Source organism: Heptranchias perlo, chromosome 7, assembly GCF_035084215.1.
Source record: "Heptranchias perlo isolate sHepPer1 chromosome 7, sHepPer1.hap1, whole genome shotgun sequence".
Classification (NCBI taxonomy): domain Eukaryota; kingdom Metazoa; phylum Chordata; class Chondrichthyes; order Hexanchiformes; family Hexanchidae; genus Heptranchias; species Heptranchias perlo.
In genome coordinates, this window is record NC_090331.1 from 19,233,880 (window position 1) to 19,256,182 (window position 22,303).

Sequence of the window (22,303 nt, forward strand, 5' to 3'; positions counted from 1 at the left end):
ATTAACTCTTTCCTTACATGTGGAGTTGAACTTCAAACACACACGCTGCTGATGCTATTGATATCACTGTGCTCTACTACATATATGGCTTTACAGTTCACTCCCTTGTTAACCAGTCACAATAATGTAAATGCCTGATGCGGTCAACAACAACAACTACTCACATTTATATAGCACCTTTACTGTAGCAAAATGTCCCAAGGTGCTTCACAGGAGCGATTATCAAACAAAATTCGACACTGAGCCACATAAGAAAATATTCGGACAGGTGACCAAAAGCTTAGTCAAAGAAGTAAGTTTTAAGGAGCGTCTTAAGGGAGGAGAGAGAGGCGGAGAAGTTGAGGGAAGGAATTCCAGGGCTTAAGGCCTAGGCAGCTGAAGGCACGGCCGCCAATGGTGAAACGATGAAAATCGGGGATGCACAAGAGGCAAGAAATGGAGCAGCGCAGAGATCTCGGAGGGTTGTAGGGCTGGAGGAGGTTACAGAGATAGGAAGGGGCGAGGCCATGGAGGGATTTGAAAACAAGGATGAGAATTTTAAAATGGAGGCGTTCCCGGATCAGGAGCGAACCTAGGTCAGTGAGCATAGAGGAGATGGGTGAACAGGACTTGGTGTGAGCTAGGATGCAGGCAGCAGAGTTTTGGATGAGCTCAAGTTTATGGAGGGTGGAAGATGGGAGGCCGACCAGGAGAATATTGGAATAGTCGAGTCTAGAGGTAACAAAGGCATAGATGAGGGTTTCAGCAGCAGATGAACTGAGGCAGGGGCACAGACGGGCAATGTTACGAAGGTGGAAGTAGGTGGTCTTGGTGATGGAGCAGATATGTGGTCGGAAGCTCCTCTCAGGTAAAATAGGATGCCAGGTTGCGCAGTCCCACCCAGCTGGATGACGGAGGAAAGACGTTGGAGGATGATAGTGTGGTCAACCATGTCAAAGGCTGTAGATGGGTTGAGAAGGATGAGGAGGGACAGTTTACCGTGGTTACAGTCACATAGGATGTCATTTGTGACTTTGATAAGGGCCATTTCAATACTGTGGCAGGGGCAGAAACCAGATTGAAGGGATTCAAACATGGAGTTGTGGGAAAGATGGGCTTGGATTTGGGAGATAACAACACATTCAAGGACTTTGGAGAGGAAAGGGAGGTTGGAGATGGGGCGGTAGCTTGCAAGGACAGAGTGGTCATGGGTGAGTTTTTTGAGGAGGGGAGGTGATGATGGCAGTTTTGAATGGGAGGGGGACAGTACCTGTGGAGAGGGAACCATTAACGATATCAGCTAACATACGGGCCAGGAAGTGAAGTTCGGTAGTCAGCAGTTTGGTGGGAATAGGGTTGAGGGAGCAGGAGGTGGGTCTCATGGTCAAGATGAGCTCGGAGAAGGCATGAGTGGAGATAGGAGAGAAACTAGAGAAAGATGCCAGTTCAGGGATAGGGCAGGGGGGATCCATAGGGGAGGTTTGGCTTGCTGGGGCAGGGGAAGGGAGGGAAGAAGCAGAAGCAGCTGAGGATGGCCTCAATCTTAGTGACAAAGTAGTCCATGAGGTCCTTGCGCTTGTTCTTGGAGGTGAGGGTGGAGAAGGCAGGGGATAGGGGTTTAAGAAGACGGTTTGTAGAGGAGAAGAGAAGCCGCGGGTGATCTTTGCATTCCAGGATGATCCTGGGATAGCGAGCAGTTTTGGCAGAGGAGATCAGGACCCTATTAGTACTTTCTGTGGTCCAGCCAGGTCTGGCGCTGAATGGCTAAACCAGTTGTCCGCCATAAACGTTGAAGTCTGCAGCCCATGGACTTAAGGGAGCGGAGATGAGGGCCGTTCCCGGGGGAACGACCAGGGTGAGAGAGAGTAATGGTATTAATGGGGACAAGGGCATCAAAGGTGGAGGTGAGGGTGTGATTGAGCAGAAATGTCGTGAATGGAGGGCCAAAGGCTAGACAGTTGGGAATTTGAAAGAATAAATACATAGAAGTTATATATAGAATGCCTTTCAACACTTTGCATGGTGATATTTTTTATCATGTCAAAATAAATTGACATATTCTGCACTCTCATTTTTTAATTCAAGTTCCTTTTCCTTTTCTGAGTTCAAAATCAATTTCAAGTCACTTTTCTTAATTTGGGTTCAGATTGCAATTGCTTTTCTCAGTGCAAATTCCAATTGAAGTTCCTTTTTTTGGTTGCAGTCATGGTAACTGTAGTGCCAATCACCTAAATGATATACAAAATTGCACCAGGACTTACTGAGGTCATTATCTTTGAAAGTGCACCCTGACGATCACTATTGTCAGTGCTTCCCCTCACCTCCCCTGCACACACAGAAAATGCACAAAAAAAAATCTGTTTTGCAAGCCGGAAATTCCTGATGACAGTGCCCCTTTAAAAACTTAGTAAATCCCAGTTAATATTCTATAAAGCAGCACTGACATAATGGGCTGTGCAGCTAAGTAACATTGTAAGATGCTGTTGTTCTAGGCGAGGGCAGCTCAATTAGGAAGTGTGTAATACAGAGACTGAGGCTCAGGAACACATACGGTATTTGCACGCGACAGACCGACACAAAAACATGCTAGAACCTTAAAGAGATTGTGATGGGCTAATTATTTTACTAAATAGGGCCTGTGCGCCCTTAATGAAGTAATACTTTCTCTTTAAAGACTTGCACATTGATGCAAATAAGCCTGTGCTAAGTGTGAAATTAGCTGAAATAATAGAAATGCTTACATGCTTCAGTTGGCCTACCAATAGGAATATCCAATAGGCGTGTTCTGCATGTAATTTCCATGCAAACATAAAGGCAGATTAATTGTATATCTTCTGGTGATAATGTCAAAATAAGAATAAGAAATTTAATATTTGCTCAGGGCTGAACATGAAGTCCCTGTACATTTGGCTAAAAATAACTTGCTTATCTAATGCAGAAGGAATTTATCAAATCTCTTTAGGAGGTGAAGAAGCTTCCCCCCCCGCCCCCCCCATTTACCATCGGCTCCTCATCTACAGACCAGAGGAACAAAGGCTGTTCTCAGCTGACTGGAGTCTAGCTCAGCCAATCACCGAGTCCCCTTCCGGCCGTGTCATCAGGACCTGATGAGGAGAGGATGCTTTTTATTCTGTAGTTGAAAGGCAGAGAAATGCCAGGTCTGAGCAGCCTCTGGGGATAACCTGCTCTCCATGATGTGAATGAACAGCGTCTCTCTCTCTGTTTCTTGACTGGGCTACGCATCTCTGTAACAGACATCAGCAGACGCTGGGATCCTGGGCCTCCTGGCTTTCCATTTGCAGCCGGACTAACATATTTACATTCTGTGGTGTTTATCAGCAGTGCTGGTTTATCAGAGCTCCATGTACGACAATTTGTACCTGCATGGATTCGATGACTCGGAGGCGGTGAGTGTATGTTGTGCGAGTGAAGTGGGGAGAGGGAGGGGATTAGAAAAGTCTATCGAGCAGCACACGGAGCAGAACATAAAAAAAAATTGGTTGTTATTTCTCTCACTGGCAGAGATTCCTTTTAATTCATTGACACCTGCAATAATCCTCCATTAAAGCTTGCATTGCCAGGCGATGATTCTGTAGATATGTGGGAAGACTGGAGGCCTGTGCTGTAGTTATGGAAAGCCACCAGCAATCCTCGCCTCTCGTTCTCTCAGCAGCAATAGCAGAAAGCAGCAGCAATGGATAGTGCCTTCTCTCTGTCAAGGCTCAACAACCTCAAGCTTACAACTAGTAACACAGCGTTTGGAGTGAGAGAAAAATAACAGAATAATTAGCTTTTGCGCGCCGAGCCAAATTGAAAATGTTTTGACTTCCTTTTTATCATTTGAAGTGCTCGTTTATTTAACCAGTTCAAAATCCAAAGTTAAAATCTATACTGTCCCCTCGAGGTGTGTGTGTGTGTGTGTGTGTGTGTTTCTCAATGGACGACAGAGCACTGCGCTCTGGCAAAATATTGCTTGCAGCTTAAGTATGGAGGATGTCTATTGCTTTGCTAACATCATTTTCACACAGCTGGATCCTAATATGCTTTAGCCATTTTGTATGGTAAACTGTGGCAATTGAATGAGAGCAAGATAAATTGCAACATAGTACTGGTGCTAAAGCTGTATTTTTAGTGATAGATCACATTTGCTGTTGGCTACTTCTGAGATACAATTGATGTGAAAGGCTAATATCAAAATAGCGCTATATTGTTAGGGACAGTATTTATAGTGCCTCCTTTATGTTGATAAATCTTTTGCTCAAGTGAATTAAGTGCCACATCAATTGATTACTTCTTTTTCTCGACAGACTAAAGCTTTCTTTTCCCTGGTTTTAAAATGGTTAATTATTTGAATCCACAATGTACCTTTCACACCTTTTAGCCTTTGCTGAAAGCTATGTGCAATTGAAGATAAATGTTAAAAGTAGTTTTCTTATAATCTCATAATGGCTGCTTTTAACAGCAGTTACTTCGCTCTGTGAACACTATTTTTGGGAGCTGTGCAAATCGCATGTCACAGCGAGGATATTTTACATTAGTTCTCTAATGGGGAGTGACCCTGAAAGATTATAAGTAATATCAAAAGTTGCCGTATACTCCAAGTGTTATAATGAGGACAATGCTATATGACTAACATCTGTTATAGATATTATTGTTTGGATGTCTTTGTAATCCATTTTAGTAGCTCATCCTTTGATTGACACTTAATCCTCCTAAACATTATAAATCTTAATGACACAGGTGAGCAATGGGCAACATTTGCTTTTTCAATTTTTCTTTTTTTTCATACACACAATCAGAAGAACTTGCATTTATATAGCAGCTTTAACGTAGTAAAACGTCCCAAGGCACTTCACAGGAGCGATTATCAAAACAAAATTTGACACTGAACCACATAAGGAGATATTAGGACAGGCGACCAAAAGCTTGATCAAGGAGATAGGTTTTAAAGAGCGTCTTAAAGGAGGAGAGAGAGGTGGAGAGGTTTAGGGAGGGAATTCCAGAGCTTAGGGTACTACTTTGATGCAAACTATTAGTTTAGGGAAAGATCTCATCTCTGGTTTCTTGCACCATCCAACATACTTTGCTATTAAATCTGCCTAAAGTTAATTTTACTGAACTTTGGAAAATTTGGAGTAAAAGTTAAAGTAAATGTTAGCTCTTCGTTCAGTGAGCATTGCTGCCTGGCTGATGAGCAACAGCCCATACTGTTATCAGCAGTGATTGCATTATATAATGTGACTGCAGACTGCAAGCCAACCACAGCTTTTTAACATTATTCTCGAGGAGCTGAAACGGTTCAAAGATAGGACTATTTAAAAGAGCATGACAAGAGATTGACATGAAACTCTCAAGTTGGTTAAGAAAGACTTGCATTTATATAGCGTCTTTCACGACCTCAGGACATCCCAAAGCGTTTTACAGCCAATTAAGTATTTTTGTTGTTGAAGTGTGGTCACTGTTGTAATGTAGGAAATGCGGCAGCCAGTTTGTGTACAGCAAGGTCCCACAAACAGCAATGAGACAATGACCTGATAATATGTTTTAGGTGTTGGTTGAGGGATAAATGTTGGGCAGGACGCCAGGGAGAACTCCCCAATTCTTCTTCGAACAGTGACATGAGATTTTGTACGTCCACCTCAGAGGGCAGACGGGTCCTCGGTCTAATGTCTCATCCAAAAGATGGCACCTCCGACAGTGCAGCACTCCCTTAGTACAGCATTGAATCAGTCTCGATTAGGTGCTGAAGTCTCTGGACAAGCAAGTTTACCTATATAACAGCAATCTCTGCACTTCAAAATTAATTCATGTGAAGTTCTTTGAGATTTTTTGATTTGTTAGGAGAGTTGTTGGGAGAAATTATTTCAGTCAAAGAGTTGTTTGAACATGGAATGCTTTGCTAAAAGGGTTGAGGCAGAAATCACTGCATCGTTTAAGGGCGAATTGGATCAGTATTACAAATTACAGGTCCATGGGGAGAGAAAAAGGCAGTCAGATTAGTACTAAATTGCTCTACCAAAGAGCCGGCTTAGGGCCAAACGGCCTTACTCTGTGCTATAGACTTTTATGGCTTAATAGTTCTGAATGCAAATGGTTTATTCACAATGCAGATTGTGTATGCTAAACTCGAACTCCTAAGAGCACCCTTTTTAAATGTGAGGTATAAATTCATAGAATGTTACAGCACAGAAGGATGCCATTCGGCCCGTTGTGCCTGTGTCGGCTCTTTGAAACGGCTATCCAATTAGTCCCACTCCCCTGCTCTTTCCCCATAGTCTTGCAAACTTTTCCTTTTCAAGTATATATCCAATTCCCTTTTCAAAGGTACAATTGAATCTGCTTTCACCACCCTTTCAAGCAGTGCATTCCAGATTATAACAAATCGCTGCATTAAAGGAAATTCTCCTCATCTCCCCTCTGGTTCTTTTGTTAATTATCTTAAATCTGTGTCCTCTGGTTGCCGGTGGAAACAGTTTCTCCTTATTTACTCTATCAAAACCTCTTATAAGTATGAAAAACGTTAATTATAAATAGTAGTCCTTTTAGGAACAGAAGGAAGCCAATTACCCATTGAACTTGTGCCACTTTGTAAACCATGGTAATTCTATTTTTTCGAGCCTAATTGCCGTCCTTTCCCATATTGCTTTAATTCTCTATTTCCCAAGTAAGTATCCATCACTTTTTATCACCTCAGTCATAACATTGCGGAGTTTAAAACAGGGTGAGAACTTACTCATCAAAGTGGGGGCAACTGCAAGGATCTCAATTATTTCTCAACTTTGCTTCTAGCCACATCATCATGTCTCATCTCAAGTACAGAACAAGACAGGTTCAATGCAGTTTTCTCTTTATATTACCCTAATGATTTTGCAAAGTGTCATCCTCTGTAGCAAACAAGCTAAACAAAAGAACATAAGAAGTAGGAACAGGAGTGGGCCATATGGGCCGCTCGAGCCTGCTCTGCCATTCAATAAGATCCTGGCTGATCTTCTACCTCAACTCCATTTTCCCGCCCTATCCCCATATCCTTTGATTCCCTTGGTGCCCAAAAATCTATCGATCTCAGTCTTGAATATGTGCAAAGACTTACCTTCACAGCCCTCTGGGGTAGAGAATTCCGAAGATTCACAACCACTGAGTGAAGAAATTTTTCCTCATCTTCGTCCTAAATGGCCGACCCCTTATCTTGAGACTATGACCTCTAGTTCTAGACTCTCCTGCCAGGGGAAGCAGCCTCTCAGCATCTACCCTGTCAAGCCCTCTAAGAATTTTATACGTTTCAATGAGATCACATCTCATTCTTCGAAACTCCAGAGAGTATAGGTCCAATCAACACAATCTCTCCTCATAGGACAACCCTCTCATCCCAGGAATCAATCTAGTGAACCTTCATTGCACCCCCTCTAAGGCAAGTATAGGTCAGTAGACCAAAACTGTACACAGTATTCCAGGTGTGGTCTCATCAGACCCCTATATAAGTGCAGCAAGACCTCTACTCCTATACTCCAACCCACTAACAATAAAGATTATCATACCATTTGCCTGCCTGCATGTTAACTTTTGTGATTCGTGTACAAGGACACCCAAATCCCTCTGAATACATTTTTTAGTCTCTCATATTTTGAAAAATATTCTGTTTTTCTATTCTTCCTACCAAAGTGAATAATTTCACATTTCCCCACATTATTCTCCATCTGCCACCTGCTCCCCCACTCACTTAACCTGTCCATATCCCTTTGCAACCTCTTTGCGTCCTCCTCACAGCTTACTTTCCCACCTAGCTTTGTATCGTCAGCAAACTTGGATACATTACACTTGGTCCCCTCATCTAAGTCATTGATATATATTGCACAGTTGAGGCCCAAGCAGGATCCTAGTTACACCCCACTAGTTACAGCCTGCCAACCCGAAAATGACCCATTTATTCCTACTCTCTGTTTTCTGTCCGTTAACCAATCCTCAATCCATGTTACCATATTACCCCCAATCCCATGAGCCCTAATCTTGTGTAATAGCGTCTTGTGTGGCACCTTATCAAATGCCTTTTGAAAATCCAAATATACTACATCCACTGGTTCCCCCTTATCTACCCTGCTAGTTACATCCTTAAAAAACTCTAATAGACTTGTCAAACCTGATTTCCCTTTCAAAAAACCAGGTTGACTCTGCCTAATCATATTATGATTTTCTAAGTACCGTATTACTATGTACTTAATGGATTCCAGCATTTTTCCTGCTACTGCTGTCAGGCTAACTGGCCTATAGTTCCCTGTTTTCTCTCTCCCTCCTTTCTTGAACAGTGAGGTTACATTTGCTACTTTCCAATCCATGGGGACCGTTCTAGAATCTAGGGAATTCTGGAAGATGAAAACTAATGCAGCCACTATCTCTGCAGACACGTCTTTTAAAACCCTAGGATGTAGGCCCTCAGGTCCAGGGGATTTCTCGGCTTTTAGTCCCACTAATTTCTCCAGTACTTTCTCTTTACTAATCTTAATTACTTTAAGTTCCTCACTCTCATTATACCCTTGGTTCCCCACTATTGCCGGTATGTTTTTTGTGTTTTCTACTGTGAAGACAGATACAAAATATTTATTTAACATCTCTGCCATTTCCTTATTCCTCATTATAATTTCTCCTGCCTCTAAGGGACCCACATTTACTTTTGCTAATCTCTTCCTTTTTACATACTTGTAGAAACAAAGTTTGGATCCTAATAGACACCAGTTTGGGCTTCAAAATTAATTGCACAGACATTTTGGAGGCACTTGCGTATATTCTCTGATATCTAGAGATAAGTTATTTAATGTCATAATTCTACATGTAATTTGTTATTAATACGTTAACAATCACAAGGCCCGACTGACTAAATACTTGATTTGCGTGGAAGGGGTATGGGAGAGATTGGAACAAATCCCCTGGGTGGGTTGAATTATACTGAAGGTCATTTTGGTTACTTGGGGGCCAGTGCAGCAGTTACCTGTTTTGATTGCTAGAGGCAACAGGAATTAGATCCAGTTTTCCTATTTTAGCACCACTTACTTCACCATTGTGATATTTATCTTATCTACCCAGAGAGTGGTTAGAAGGTGGAACTTGCTACCACATGGAGTAGTTGAGACGAATAGCATAGATGCCTTTAAGGGGAAGCTAGATAAGTACATGAGCGAGAAAGGAATATGCTGTCAATGCTGATGTGGTTAAAGGAAGTAGGGTGGGAGGAATCTTGTGTGGAGCATAAACACCAGCATTAACCAATTGGGTGGAATGGCCTGTTTCTATGCTGTAAATTCTATGCAATTCTATGTAATCTTGAACTGCTAGCCTCAGTCTCACTGAGAAGTAATGAATGTGAGAGAAGATTCCTGCTATGGACTTTTCTAATCTATCTATTTGGGCTGAGAACTCTTTATTTCATATTTTTCTGTATTGACTTATTTGCATGATATTTCTGTTGCTGCATACTAATAAATAACATGCTGTGTGGTGATAGCATTGTTTTCCTTTGGGCACCTGGCATCTCCATTCAAAAGTTAGTATAGAGGGTCACCTGGAATGTGTCATTATTTGAGATGGGGTCCCCACAGAGAAAATTGAAAACCCGTGGTCTACCGGAGATGGGGATTGAGAAGGTCCAAATTCATTCTACTTTGGACTCCTAATAGTCGTCTAACAGAAATGTTAACTTGGTTGTCTAGATTAGTTTTGAACCCAGGTCCCAGGAGTAGAAGGATGCTGTTCAATAAAAGATTCACATCGGATTCTCTTTGAAATAAAAGCTTTACAGTTAAAGAAAGAAAGAAGAACTTGCATTTATAAAGCGCCTTTTTTGACCGCAGGACGTCCTGTGGTCACTCGCTTCACAGGCAATTAAGTACTTTTGAAGTGCATGACTGTTGTAATGTACATAAACGCAGCAACCAAGTTGTACACAGCAAGGTCCCACAATCAACAATGAGATAAATGACGGAAAATCTGTTTTAGTGATGTTGGTTAGCCAGGACACCAGGAGAATTCCCCTCCACTTCTTCAAAAAGTGCCATGGGATCATTTATATCCAGCTGAGAGGGCAGACAGGGCCTTGTTTTAACATCTCATCCAAAAGGCGGCACCTCCAACAGTGCAGCACTGTCTCAGTACTGCACTGAAGTGTCGGTCTAGAGCAAGTACTGAAGTCTCTGGAGTGGGTCTTGAACCCACAACCTTCTGATTCAGGAGCAAGATTGAGCCAAAGCTGATACCCAATAAGTGGAAAAAAAAAACATGCTTATGTCAGCACTGATGGCACATTACTGCAGAAGAGCTTTTAGAAGGTCAACAGTACAGTGAACCATTCGAATTTGAATTCTATTCAGACCCATTATAGACTCAGCAGCCTGCTCTGTGCAGCTATTTCAATTAATTTTACTCTGTTTACTAAGAATACTTCGACAGTTCTCATCACCCTTTGCATTTTTGTGACAGTTAGTGTGAGGGCCAGAGAAGGGGGTTTAGCACATAATACAAATACTAGCAAAAGTAACAAGAGAAGTAACATTTAGTTCACCTTTTTCTGATGGCCTTTAACAATAGAACTCAGAGGCTCTTGTCCTCCATCCACCAGTAACAGTTTGTAGACAGTGCCATTCCCTAAGGGAGGTGAGGTTGCTAATTATGTCAACAATCTATGCGGAAAAACCTCTGCTAACTTTGTGGTAGTAGGTACAAAACACACTGAAGAAAATAAATATTTTAATGAGTTAGTTGCTTCAGCATCTGAAAAAATGTCTAAACCAATTAAACAGGCTTTCCTCCAAGTATCTCTGTAAATGTTTTTATATTCCACATCGTCATTCACTACCACATGACAGTACCCGTGATACTTGTGTAAACGATAATATTGAATTGTCTCTCCGTTTTCTTGCACACATTTTTTGCTCGCTCATGATGTATATGTGTGAGATCTCTGGGTTAGGGATTGATGAATGAGCTCCTAATCACCATCCAATGAGTTCTGTTGCAAGCGCACTAATCTGGACATCAGTTGATGATAGGATTGATTTTGGCCGTGATGCCTTCCATCACTTTCCCTCGCCCTTCCACTACTGCTTGGTGTCTTTTCCGACTCAGTGAAGTGCTTGGAACAATAACCGCAGTAAAGGTGTACTATAAGTGCAAATTGTTGCTAGTCCAAATGACCTGTTGGTACTCACTATTTAGCCTCAGACATTAGGAATGGCTTGGGAAGAGGGAAGGGAAAAAATTGGTGAAAAGGAGTAAGAAAGGAAAACACAAATAACAGTATGGTAGATTTGGCAGTGTGCCATCATTAAGTTAATCATAGAATCATAGAATGATACAGCAGAGAAGGAGGCCGTTCTGCCCATCATGTCTGTGCCGGCTCTTTGAAAGAGCTAAAATTGTTTTTGTTTTATTCAGTTGTTCCGCTCAAAATTGCAATAACTCACCCTGCAAGGACAGATATATTCGACTTCATCGAGGCTGAAATTCTAACTAGCGTTTCTGATTTGGAGTGTACTGCTTTAAGGGCTATTTTGCATTGCAGTGAAAATATGTTTGTGTTGCATTACACAGCACAAATACATAAATAAATTGGTTTGCTCTGTTCTCTGTGCTCCACATGCTGTGGCACTTCTCTTTTATGGTGTGCCATGAAAGGGAGGGCACAGTCAGAATTGACGTGTTGCCAGGAATTGCTGAATCAACTTTAATCCTGTACATGGGTGACATGCATGCTGTGACAACCCCATCCATGCCACAGTAGGAGTGGTGACATATCTTTGAAAAATTTACTTTTCGAAAGGAAATTCATGCACAGCCGATTCCAATTAATCAGATATGGCAAAAATACTATTTTGAATTTTACTTTTCTTATTTTCCAGATTTTTTTTTAATTGTGAGGAGGATGTGGCCTCAGGATTTGGGATGCACGGCCAATTCCTCTCCCCAGAGTCCATCTACAGTTCCATTTCACCGATTTGAAAGTCTCTTATTAATATTTATTAACACTTATTTGGCAGCGAGAAGCAGCATTTTTTGCACTGCTCTATACAATGCACTTAAACTGTGCCCCAAGGCTCTATGAAACACAGGGCATCGGCACCCACGCTGGCAAGTAATAATAGAATCAGCCCTGCGTCTGACTTCCAGCATGCAAGCTGATGTACTGTTATAGCAAGTCCTTTCTGTTTTAGTATAATAGATTTGAACCCTATCATCAGGCGACTTCTTGCTTTGAGCATTGTATAGGAATACTTGTGTAAGTACTGTTTTGTTAAAACCATCAACATGGGCATCTGTTGAGAGTGAGAATAATCTGCGACTCGAATGGTATTTAGTTGCACACAATGTATTTCTGTACCGCTCTCCTATTAGATATTTTGCATTGTGCCAGTACAGAGGTGGTGATGACAGGGAAATATTTATAGAATGTTAAGTGTGGGCAATATTTTAAACTTTTGAGTGGCACCTTAGCTTAGACATCATACCACCATTTAAGTCGTGTCAGAGATGGAGAAATGTCACTGTGCCAAGGTTTACTGTCGAAACTTTAAAAAAATTTGTTTACTTATGGATCTGATTGCTGTTTTCATTTTAAAAGAAAATCAGGCTCATAGCCTGGGAGGAAACAGCTTTTAAACTCCCATTGCCATATCAAGGCCATTTCTTCCTCAGCCTAAAATCCAGGACATTAACGCAAAATCTAGGAAAAATTAATTCAGTATGACTTATTAATGTTGGTAAGATGCTATGTTTAGTGCCACTCAATAAATTACAAATTTACTTTGCATTGACATTAATACCAATGTAAATACCACAAGTATAATTCAACCCAAAAGATTTTACACATGGTAAAAGAAATTGGTGCTGTCTCTTTGATCTGCAAAATTATATTTGCTCTCACCTCTATGATCCTGACAGCTTGTGAATCCTCTTTATTTGGGTTTATTGTGTCAGCACTAATAGCCCCCTCACTGTGCTGGAGTCCAAAAGTTTGATTTAAAAAATGTTAATTGGTACCACTTCATTATGTAAATGCTGGGATAATGTGGCTTCTGATGTACTGAAGCTGCCATTTCCAGTGTGTGTGCTTGTTCAGGGATGGCTGCCGACACTGCAGGTAAGTCTGGGTTTAGTCTGCATGGTATTGTGCATGTATAATTTTTTCCCCAAATAAATAGAAAAGGTCAGCTGAATTAGTCCAGTCTCCAGCATCTCTCTCTGCATCTCATTGCCCCAGTGTCTCAGACAAATACAGCAGACTCCCCATCTGCCTCACATGCACTCTCTTTCGGACACCGATAGAGCTTCCATCATAAAATTACAGATATTAAGTAATGTTTATATGGCATATTACTCTTCTTAGGGTAACATTTTATTTTAATAGAGGTTTAAAATACTTGAGCTACTTCTGGGGAAATGCTTACAGTTTTTCATAACTTTTGAAAATGTTGTAGACTGAATAGGACAGGCTACTTCTTTCCTTCCAGATCACTCTGTGTCTCTAATGTTCCCCTTACTCACTTCCTGATATCCCTTCTGACTTGCTCCATGTCACCATTATCTCCTCCATCTGCTAACTCTGAGATCCATCCTTTCAGCTCGATCTCCTGAAATTTCTCTGCTCTCTCATCTTCTAGAGTTCCTTCTGCCCATTCCGCACCTTGAATGTTCCCCAATGCCCTGATTATACATCTCTGAAATTCACAGCTAGATTGCTCCTATTAAAAATATCAAAACTATTAGAAGGCAAAGAGAATTATCTGAATTGTGTACAACTAAAATACAGGAACTTTAAAACACATTGGCATTGTTCGGATCTGGGAGTTACAATATTACTTTAGAGAATCATAGAATCATAACAGCAAAGAAGGAGGTCATTCGGCCCATCATACCTATGCTGGCTCTTTGTAAGAGCAATCCAGTTAGTCCCATTCCTCTGCTTTTTCCCCGTAGCCCTGCAAATTTTTTCCCTTAAAGTATTTATCCAATTCCTTTTTGAAAGCCATGATTGAATATGCTTCCACCATCCTTTCAGGGAGCGCATTCCAGATCATAACTACTTGCTGCGTAAAAAAGTTTTTCCTCATGTCGCCTTTGGTTCTTCTGCCACTCACCTTAAATCTGTGTCCTCTGGTTCTTGACATTTCCGCTAATGAGAACAATTTCTCTTTATTTACTTTATCTAAACCCTTCATGATTTTGAAGTTTTTTAACAAATCTCCTCTTAAACTTCACTGCTCTAAGGAGAACAACTCCACCTTCTCCAGTCTATCCACATAACTGAAATCCATCATCCCTGGAACCATTGTAGTAAATCTTTTCTGTACCCTCTCTAAGGCCTTTACATCCTTCCTAAAGTGAGGTGCCCAGAATTGGACACAATACTCCAGTTGTAGCTGAACCAGTATTTTATAAAGGTTCAACATAACTTCCTTGCTTTTGTACTCTATATCTCTATTAATAAAGCCCAGGATCCCGTATGCTTTTTTAACTGCTTTCTCAACCTGTCCTGCTACCTTCAAAGATTTGTGCACATAGACATCCTGCACACCCTTTAGGATTGTAGTTTATATTTCCTCTCCTCATTCTTCCTGTCAAAATGTATCACTTTGCTCCTCTCTGCGTTAAATTTTATCTGCCATGCGTTTGCCCATTTCACCAGTCTGCCTATGTCCTCCTGAAGTCTGTTACTATCCTCCACATTGTTTACTACACTTCCAAGTTTTGTGTCATCTGCAAATTTTGAAATTGTGCCCTGAACATCCAAGTTCAAGTCATTAATTTATATAAAAAAAACAATGGTACTAGTACCAATCCCTAGGGAACACCACTGTATACCTTCCTCCAGTCTGAAAAACAACCGTTCACCACACTCTCTGTTTCTGTCACTTAGCCAATTTTGTATCTATGCTGCTACTGCCCCTTTTATTCCATAAGCTTCAATTTTTCTGACAAACCTATTATGTGGCACTTTATCACACGCCTTTTGAAAGTCCATATACACAACATCAACCACATTGCCCTCATCAACCCTCTCTGTTACCTCATCCAAAAACTCTATCAAGTTAGTTAAACACGATTTGCCTTTAACAAATCCGTGCTGGCTTTCCTTTATTAATCCACACTTGTCCAAGTGACTATTCATTTTGTCCCGGATTATCGTCTCTAAAAGCGTCTCCACCACTGAGGTTAAACTGACTGGGTTGCCAGGTTTATCCTTACACCCTTTTTTGAACAAGAAAACAAGAATCATGACAATAATGCTCCATGGTTGGGCAAAGCATACTTGTAGGGTAAGGCATCTGATTTATGATAGGTTCAGTGGCAGCAGTTTGATTTGAGGAAGCCAAGATTGGACTAAAATTGATTGAAAGTTTAAGCAACCATTATCAGGGCGATGGATCATTAATGGGCTCGATAAAGAGGAGCCTGACTATGGTGCTTATTCTATGCAGACGATGTTGCAGTTAATTAAAAATAGATACAGTTGTATTACCTGTTTCTGGCTGTGGGTTTGCTGTGCTTGGTTCTACTTAAGATAAAGTAAGGCCAGTTTTCAACAACAAATTTCATAATCTGAGAATTACATTGTGATGCATCATAAGTTGAATGTTGTGTACTTTGTACACAGAATACAAATTGTAGGGAAAGTAGATGATACAAGGCGCAGATCATAGTCCGACATTTTCAAGGAGGGATGCCTCAATCACCAGCCACTCTTGATGCAATGTACATTTGTTAAACAGCTCTTGATTAACTTTTGCTGATGCTAGTTAATAGGTCCATCCAGCTCTGATGCCTTAGCTGGCCATAAGAATACTCGATACCCATGAAGGAGTTACAACCTCTAATCAAGGGTCTCAGATAACGTCACATACCTGTCGTTCATGAGCTTTATCTGAATTCAGATATAGATTATTGGTTTGAACTCACCCAGCTAACTGTCATTTGCTGTGGTTTGTATTTTGCTTGCCCGTGGGTTTTTGATTCTGTTTATAAAGCAGTGTTTATGCCACTGACACTTTACCACTCACGCAATGTCTTGATGTGAGATGAAATGAAAAGTATCATGGCCTTGTGATGTTCATGCAAGGGTGATATGATTGCAGGGTTATATTTGCAGATAATTAGGATTTACTTATCTTCAGAATATTTCATGTTGTTTCCTTCTTTCATCCTGACTGAATAATTACCTTTTATGTTATTAATAGCACTAATACTGTACTATAAGTTTATGAAACCTGCTTACTGCTGAATGCTTCCATTCCATTTTGAGGTATTTCCAAACCCTGCTTTATTCTTATATGAAGCTAACTTGTGAAAAAACATTAAATGGAATGTCCAATCCATAGAATTTAGAAGGATACTAAAGAAATGAATTTAAAAAAAATATTTTCCTCATTTTAATTTTCAACAAGTTACTTAAATAGACAAATTCATTAGCACCATGCTCAATACAAAAGGTTTTATTCTCTTTTAAAAACAAATCTCCACATGTTTTCTGTCATAATCCTCCACAAATGGTCCTTCTGCATCCATGCTATTATCTTCCATTGGGAGGACATGATGGTCACGCTCATAGTTACTGCCATGGATGCAAGTCATGAAAAGACAAGTAGATTACTTGTTGGCACTCATACAAATTCTCCAGATCTTTCACAGCCCACAACAACAATTGAGCCAATTCTTGAGACATTTGTCCTTTTTACAGTTGCTCCTGGCTTCACCATGAAGTTTCGCCATCTAATATACAAAATAAAAGAGTCATTTCTTGATTCACCTGTCAAAAGATGAATCATATCAACATTTACACTTGCAGCCCTCCTAAAAGTGTTCATCATCAGTGTTGGCCATTGTAACTAGGAAGTGAGGGAAAATGGTCCTGGAGACCTTTTCAGCACATCTTATTTAACAACACAGCTTGATTTTTTTAAGAGAGGTCAGGATAGGAAATTAATGTTCCCCAAGGTAGGGAACAGGTGGTATGGGAAGGAAGTCCGTGATAGAATAATCATCATGGATTCTGATGGGCTGAGTGCCTTTTTCTTACACTGGATTTTCTTATGTTCTATTGCTGTAGTTACTGTCCACCCCACTCAATGGCTTTGTTGTTAATTGAATTTTGAAAATAGTATGTACAAAAGGAAACGTGGAGGATAGTTCTCCGATAAATAAATCATAGAGTAACACTCAACCTCAGAACTGGTTCCCCTAAAAGTGTCAATCTGTATCAAGACATCAGTAGTACTGCAGGATGGTGAAGGAAGGTTGAAGACCTCTAATGTGTTCTTGGGAAATAAGAAGTTAGGTTGCCAGATTCGCTGAATAGGTTTGAATTACCGATATTTTAGTGTCAACCAAAACATATTAATAAACTGTGCTGAAAAGATGCATTTAACGTCACAATATTCCAGATAACCGGGCTTCTTCAGTGTATCGAATTTTGGGAATTTTACAGTAATGATGGAGTGGAATTTCATAGATGGAAGGATAAATCATGACTCACAAATAGTTTATCTGTGTAGCATCCATGGTTGCAAAACTACAAGTAACAGAGAGTTTAGCAAGTCAATGTTATGCACTTTCAGTGAGACATGTAAACCACCAATTAAGGTTTTGGTGCTAAATGGAAATGATCTCAGCAATTTCCCAAGATTATAAATTTTCTAAATTAGATGTTCTTATATAGTGTTCACTATCAGTTGCATGAAAAGCTATAATATTGTATATATAATTGCCAAAAGCTATTTTTACATTCTCAAAATGCAACATAAATGTAACTGTCAAATGGAGAGTTACTTTAATGCAAAAAAGGGTGTCAGTTTTGGCTCAGTGGTAGCACTCTTGCCTCTGGTTATGAGTTCAAGGCCCATCCCAGAGATTTGAGCACATAATCTAGGCTGACATTTCAGTACAGTACTGAGGGAGTCCTGCATGGTTGAAGGTGCCGTTTTCGGATGAGACATTAGACCGAGGTTCCATCTGCCCTCCAGGGTGGATGTAAAAGACCCCATGGTCCTTTTTGAACAATAACGGGGGAACTCTCCTGATATCCTGGCTGATATTTATCCCTCAACCACCATCACTAAAAAACAGTTTCATTGGTCATTTATCTCATTGCTGTTTGTGGGACCTTGCTGTGCACAAATTGGCTGCTGTATTTCCCTACTTCACAACAGTGACTACATTACAAGAATACTTCATTGGCTGTGAAGCACTTTGGGATGTCCTGAGATAATGAAAGGATGAAAGGTGCTATATAAATGTAAAATCTTTCTTCAATAATCTTTTGAAAAAAACTGCAATCAGTCGCTTTGAAAACAACATGTGGCACCATTTTAAAATGCAGGAGGGATGGCAGCGGGGGTGGGGGGGCGGTCATTGGGCACGCGAGTAACCCGGATACCAAAACCTTACCATTCCCCGCGTGATCGCGACTTAATTGGTGGCCATTAACCTTGTTTCTGGGTTTGCCGTCCAAAAGCTGCGCAGTGGGCGGACTGCACACCCGCATGACCTTCTGAAGTGTCTGGATTTAAAGGGCTGTTGTACCAATGGCTTTTGCTGACGCAAGGAGCAAGGAGACAGAATGGAGCAGCAGAGCGGCAAGCCAGCTCCAAGATTCAGCGACGCCTCACTTGAGGGGCTGCTGACCGTGGTGAGGAGGAGGAGGGAAATATTTTACCCGGCCGACAGGAGGAAGCGCCCTTCCTCTGCCATCCTGGCTCGAGGCAGCAGAGGAGGTCAGCAGCTGTAGCAACATCTGCCGCAGTTGGATCCAGTGTAGGAAGCGTTTCAATGACCTAACTAGGTCAGCAAAAGTGAGTACACTTAATAATTCTCCTGCATTCCATAGTGCACATCACCACCCCTCCCCCCCCAACTCATTCTGCACTGCTAAGACTACACCATCACATCACTCCTCACACCCACTTAAGGCTCATCCTCAACTTAGCTTCACTTCCTGAGCATTTCCTCACCTCCCCATTTGTGACCCCACCACTACCACTCACTCCAATCCTCAACCAATGTGATGTCTCTGTCTGATACTCACCTTCTGATGCATCTCTTTCATGGTCAGCCTCTCCCAAAGCTGACCACTTCACCCTCATTCACTCACATGGCTGTACTTTCTCCCCTTGTAGGAGAAAAGAGCGCAAAATGCACGGGAGAGGGCAGGGACTGGAGGGGGGGCCACAACAAGTAGTGGTCCTCACAGAGGCGAAGGAGGAGGCCCTGGAGATCAGCCACACCCTCGAGTGCCTGTCCGTCAGGGACGCCGAGACTGGCACCCCACAAATGTCTGGTGATGCTATTTTAACATTCATCACACACAACATGAATTGATGTCAAGAATGATTGGCATGTTGAGCACCTCAATTGCAATATTACACATCTGTGATGATGCTTAATATTGCCTTCTGTTCTCTTCCAGGCCCTTCAACGACCGCACTGATGGGAGAGGGTGATTCCTCAGAGGTGCTCCCGGCCTCTGAGGGTGCACAGTCACATCTTAGCGAGCCATCCACCAGCGCAGATACTCACACCTCGGTGGGTCCTATTATTCAGTTAGTTGGGTTGGCACCTGGTGAGTTACCACACACAAGTGAACACGAGCAGACACTGGTGACGGGCAGCTGTGGCGAGTCCGCGTAGGGGGGCGCACTCCTATCCAGGCTCTGCTCAGCTGGATGCAGATGCTGAACCCCGGGGGCCATCCTTTAAAAGGAGAATGATGGAGTGGCAGCAGCACATTTGTGAGGTACTGGAACAGATGCCACGCGCACTCTCCACAATAGTGCAGAGGATGGAGGAGTCCAACTCCTGTATGAATGGAATGGTGGCACAAGAACAGGAGGGAATCTCTGAGATAGTGGCGCAGGTAAGTGCAGGAATGTCTGTGATGGAGAGAAGGCTAGCCTCCATTGAGCTTCAAGCACAGCTGACAAATGAGTCCATTCAGGTCCTAACAATGGCTGTTCGGACTCACGGTGAACAATATTCTGCCGCCTTAAACAGGCAGACAGAAACTTTACAACAAGGCTTCCAAGGCACCATACGTGTCCTCCAAACTGTTCTCCTGCAGGGTGGTAGAAGTGATGTGGGCCAGGCCCAGGAGAGGGATGACGGCGAAACGGGACATGGAAGTGGGGACTCCACTTAAAGCGCTCCCATGTCTCACCCGTTGCCCCCCTCTCAACCAGTACCTGCAATGCTGCCTCCTCTCCAGGTGGCCGAGTCTGCCCCTGCACAGGTGCAGGTGGAGCAGTCTTTGACGGGGCCCTCACGGGCTCCGAAGCCCAGAGGGCGTAGGCCGAAAACATCTAGGCAGTCAGGGCATGAACATGAGCAACCTGCCACTACCTCTGCTGCAGCCACAGGGGATGCATCACATGGAAGTAGTAGGAAGGGAAAGGCTGAGGATTTGTGATCACGAAGGGGATGCACCAGGGTATCTAGCAGACTGTCATGTTTTTCATTTATATTTGCTTTTTGTTAAATTCACATTAAATGTTATCATTCTCACCATTACTGCTACGTCTTGCCCATTCTTGAATGCCTTTTGTGATCGCGCCTTTTCATGTGCTTCATCATGAACGGCAAGACTTGATGCCACCCAGTGGGTGTGTTCACAGTGGGTGTTTGTGTAGTTGTAGGACTGTTTTGTGCAGGGGTTGGGGGGCTGGTGTTGGCGCAGTTCTTTCCAGGTGGTCTGAGGACTGGACTATCCTCACTTTCCATATGTCCTTATGAGACTCGTTCAAATATTAGTGACTCCTTGGCCTCATGAGCAGCCAAATGAGCCGCTGTTCTGCCGATGGGCTCCTCCGCCTCCTCCTCCTCCTCCACTTCCTCCTCCTCTTCCTCCTCAATGTTGCTGGCAGATGTGGATGCTGGATGAGGGCATGGGACCTCATCAACCGGTACCCCTCTCTGTTGTGCCGTGTTGTACAGGACACAATGGATGACTATAATTCTACCTACTCTCGCTGGTGCGTATTGAAGCACTCCTCCAGACCGATCCAGGCACCGAAATCACATCTTCAGCAACCCTATCGTATTTTCAAATGACAGACCTGGTGGCGATGTGACTGTCGTTGTATCAGTGCTGTTGCTCGCTGATGGGGTTCCTCCACATGTGCAGGGGATATCCCTTGTCTCCGAGGAGACAGCCCTTAAGGCTGTTTGGTGTGTGGAAGAGGGACGGGATGTTGGATTCCCTCAGAATGAAGAAATCGTGGCAGCTGCCAGGGAATCTGGCTCACACGTGAAGAAATCTTTTCCTGGTGGTCGCAAATGAACTCCGCGTTGATGGAGTGATACCCCTTTCTGTTGATGAATAGTCCTGGCTCGTGTGGAGGTGCTCGGATTGCTATATGCATGCAATCGATTGCACCCTGTAACCGTGGGAAGCCAGCCACAGAGTGGAAACCCATTGCTTTCTCTGTCTGGCTGAGGTGGTCCATGGGGAAGTTGGTGTAGTGGGACGCCCTGCGAAACTGTGGCCTGTCTTATGCACTTGTGGGCAAACGACTGAGAGACCCTGGCAATGCCACCGGTGGCACCCTGGAATGACCTGGAGGCAAAGAAATTGAGGGCAGTGGTCACTTTAACTTCGATGGGCAATACAATGCCGCCAGGCCCAGCCGGGAGCAGCTCGGCATGAAGGAGACTACAAACGTCTTCGACCACCTGGTGACTCACTCTCAGCCTCCGTATGCACTGCTCCTTAGAGAGGTCCAGGAAGGTCAGCCTCGGTCTGTAGATCCTCTCACGAGGGTAGTACCTCCTGTGACATTGGTCCCTCTGTTGTTGCCCTCTGTATTCTTGTGCAGGTGCTTGTGGTGCACCTCTGTGTGGTGGAGCTGCAAGTGGTGGAAGTGCACGCTGTGCCTAGCGTGGATGGTGATGTTGCTCGTCCTTGGATGTACTGGTGAATGCAGCCATTGTGCCCCCTATCCTGATGTTGTCAGTTTGAGGGGGTCCAAAAAGTACTTTAATATGTGTAAACAGAACAATTCTGAGTGTAAACCAAAAGTTTTTCTGAGATATTTGAGTGCCCTGCTGCAATAACTCACCTTTTATCCCCATCTGTCAAACAGGGATTTAAATGTCCAAATGGCTGCTGGCTGCAACCCGACGAATTTCCGATACCGTGTTTCGCACAGCATGGAAAACACATTGAGGCAGCTTTGAAATTGCTTGCCATCATTGTTAATGACTTTCATGCATGTTCAAGTACTTGAAGTACTTGAATTGCTGCTTTAAATATCGTTTAGCCGGCTTTAATTGCAACCGGAACTTCCGGGTTCGGGAACAG

The 22,303-nt window shown here is 42.6% G+C and overlaps 1 protein-coding gene across 1 annotated transcript in view; it reads left to right on the forward strand.

The window, feature by feature from the left end:
• Positions 1–2,994: 2,994 nt before the first annotated feature.
• Positions 2,995–22,303, forward strand: part of cacnb4a (calcium channel, voltage-dependent, beta 4a subunit) — a 143,452-nt gene continuing 124,143 nt past the window's right edge. Inside the window, exon 1 of the mRNA XM_067987132.1 lies at positions 2,995–3,386. Within this exon, the coding sequence (XP_067843233.1) occupies positions 3,342–3,386 (45 nt within the window). The 5' untranslated portion in view covers positions 2,995–3,341. The remainder of the gene's footprint in view (positions 3,387–22,303) is intronic.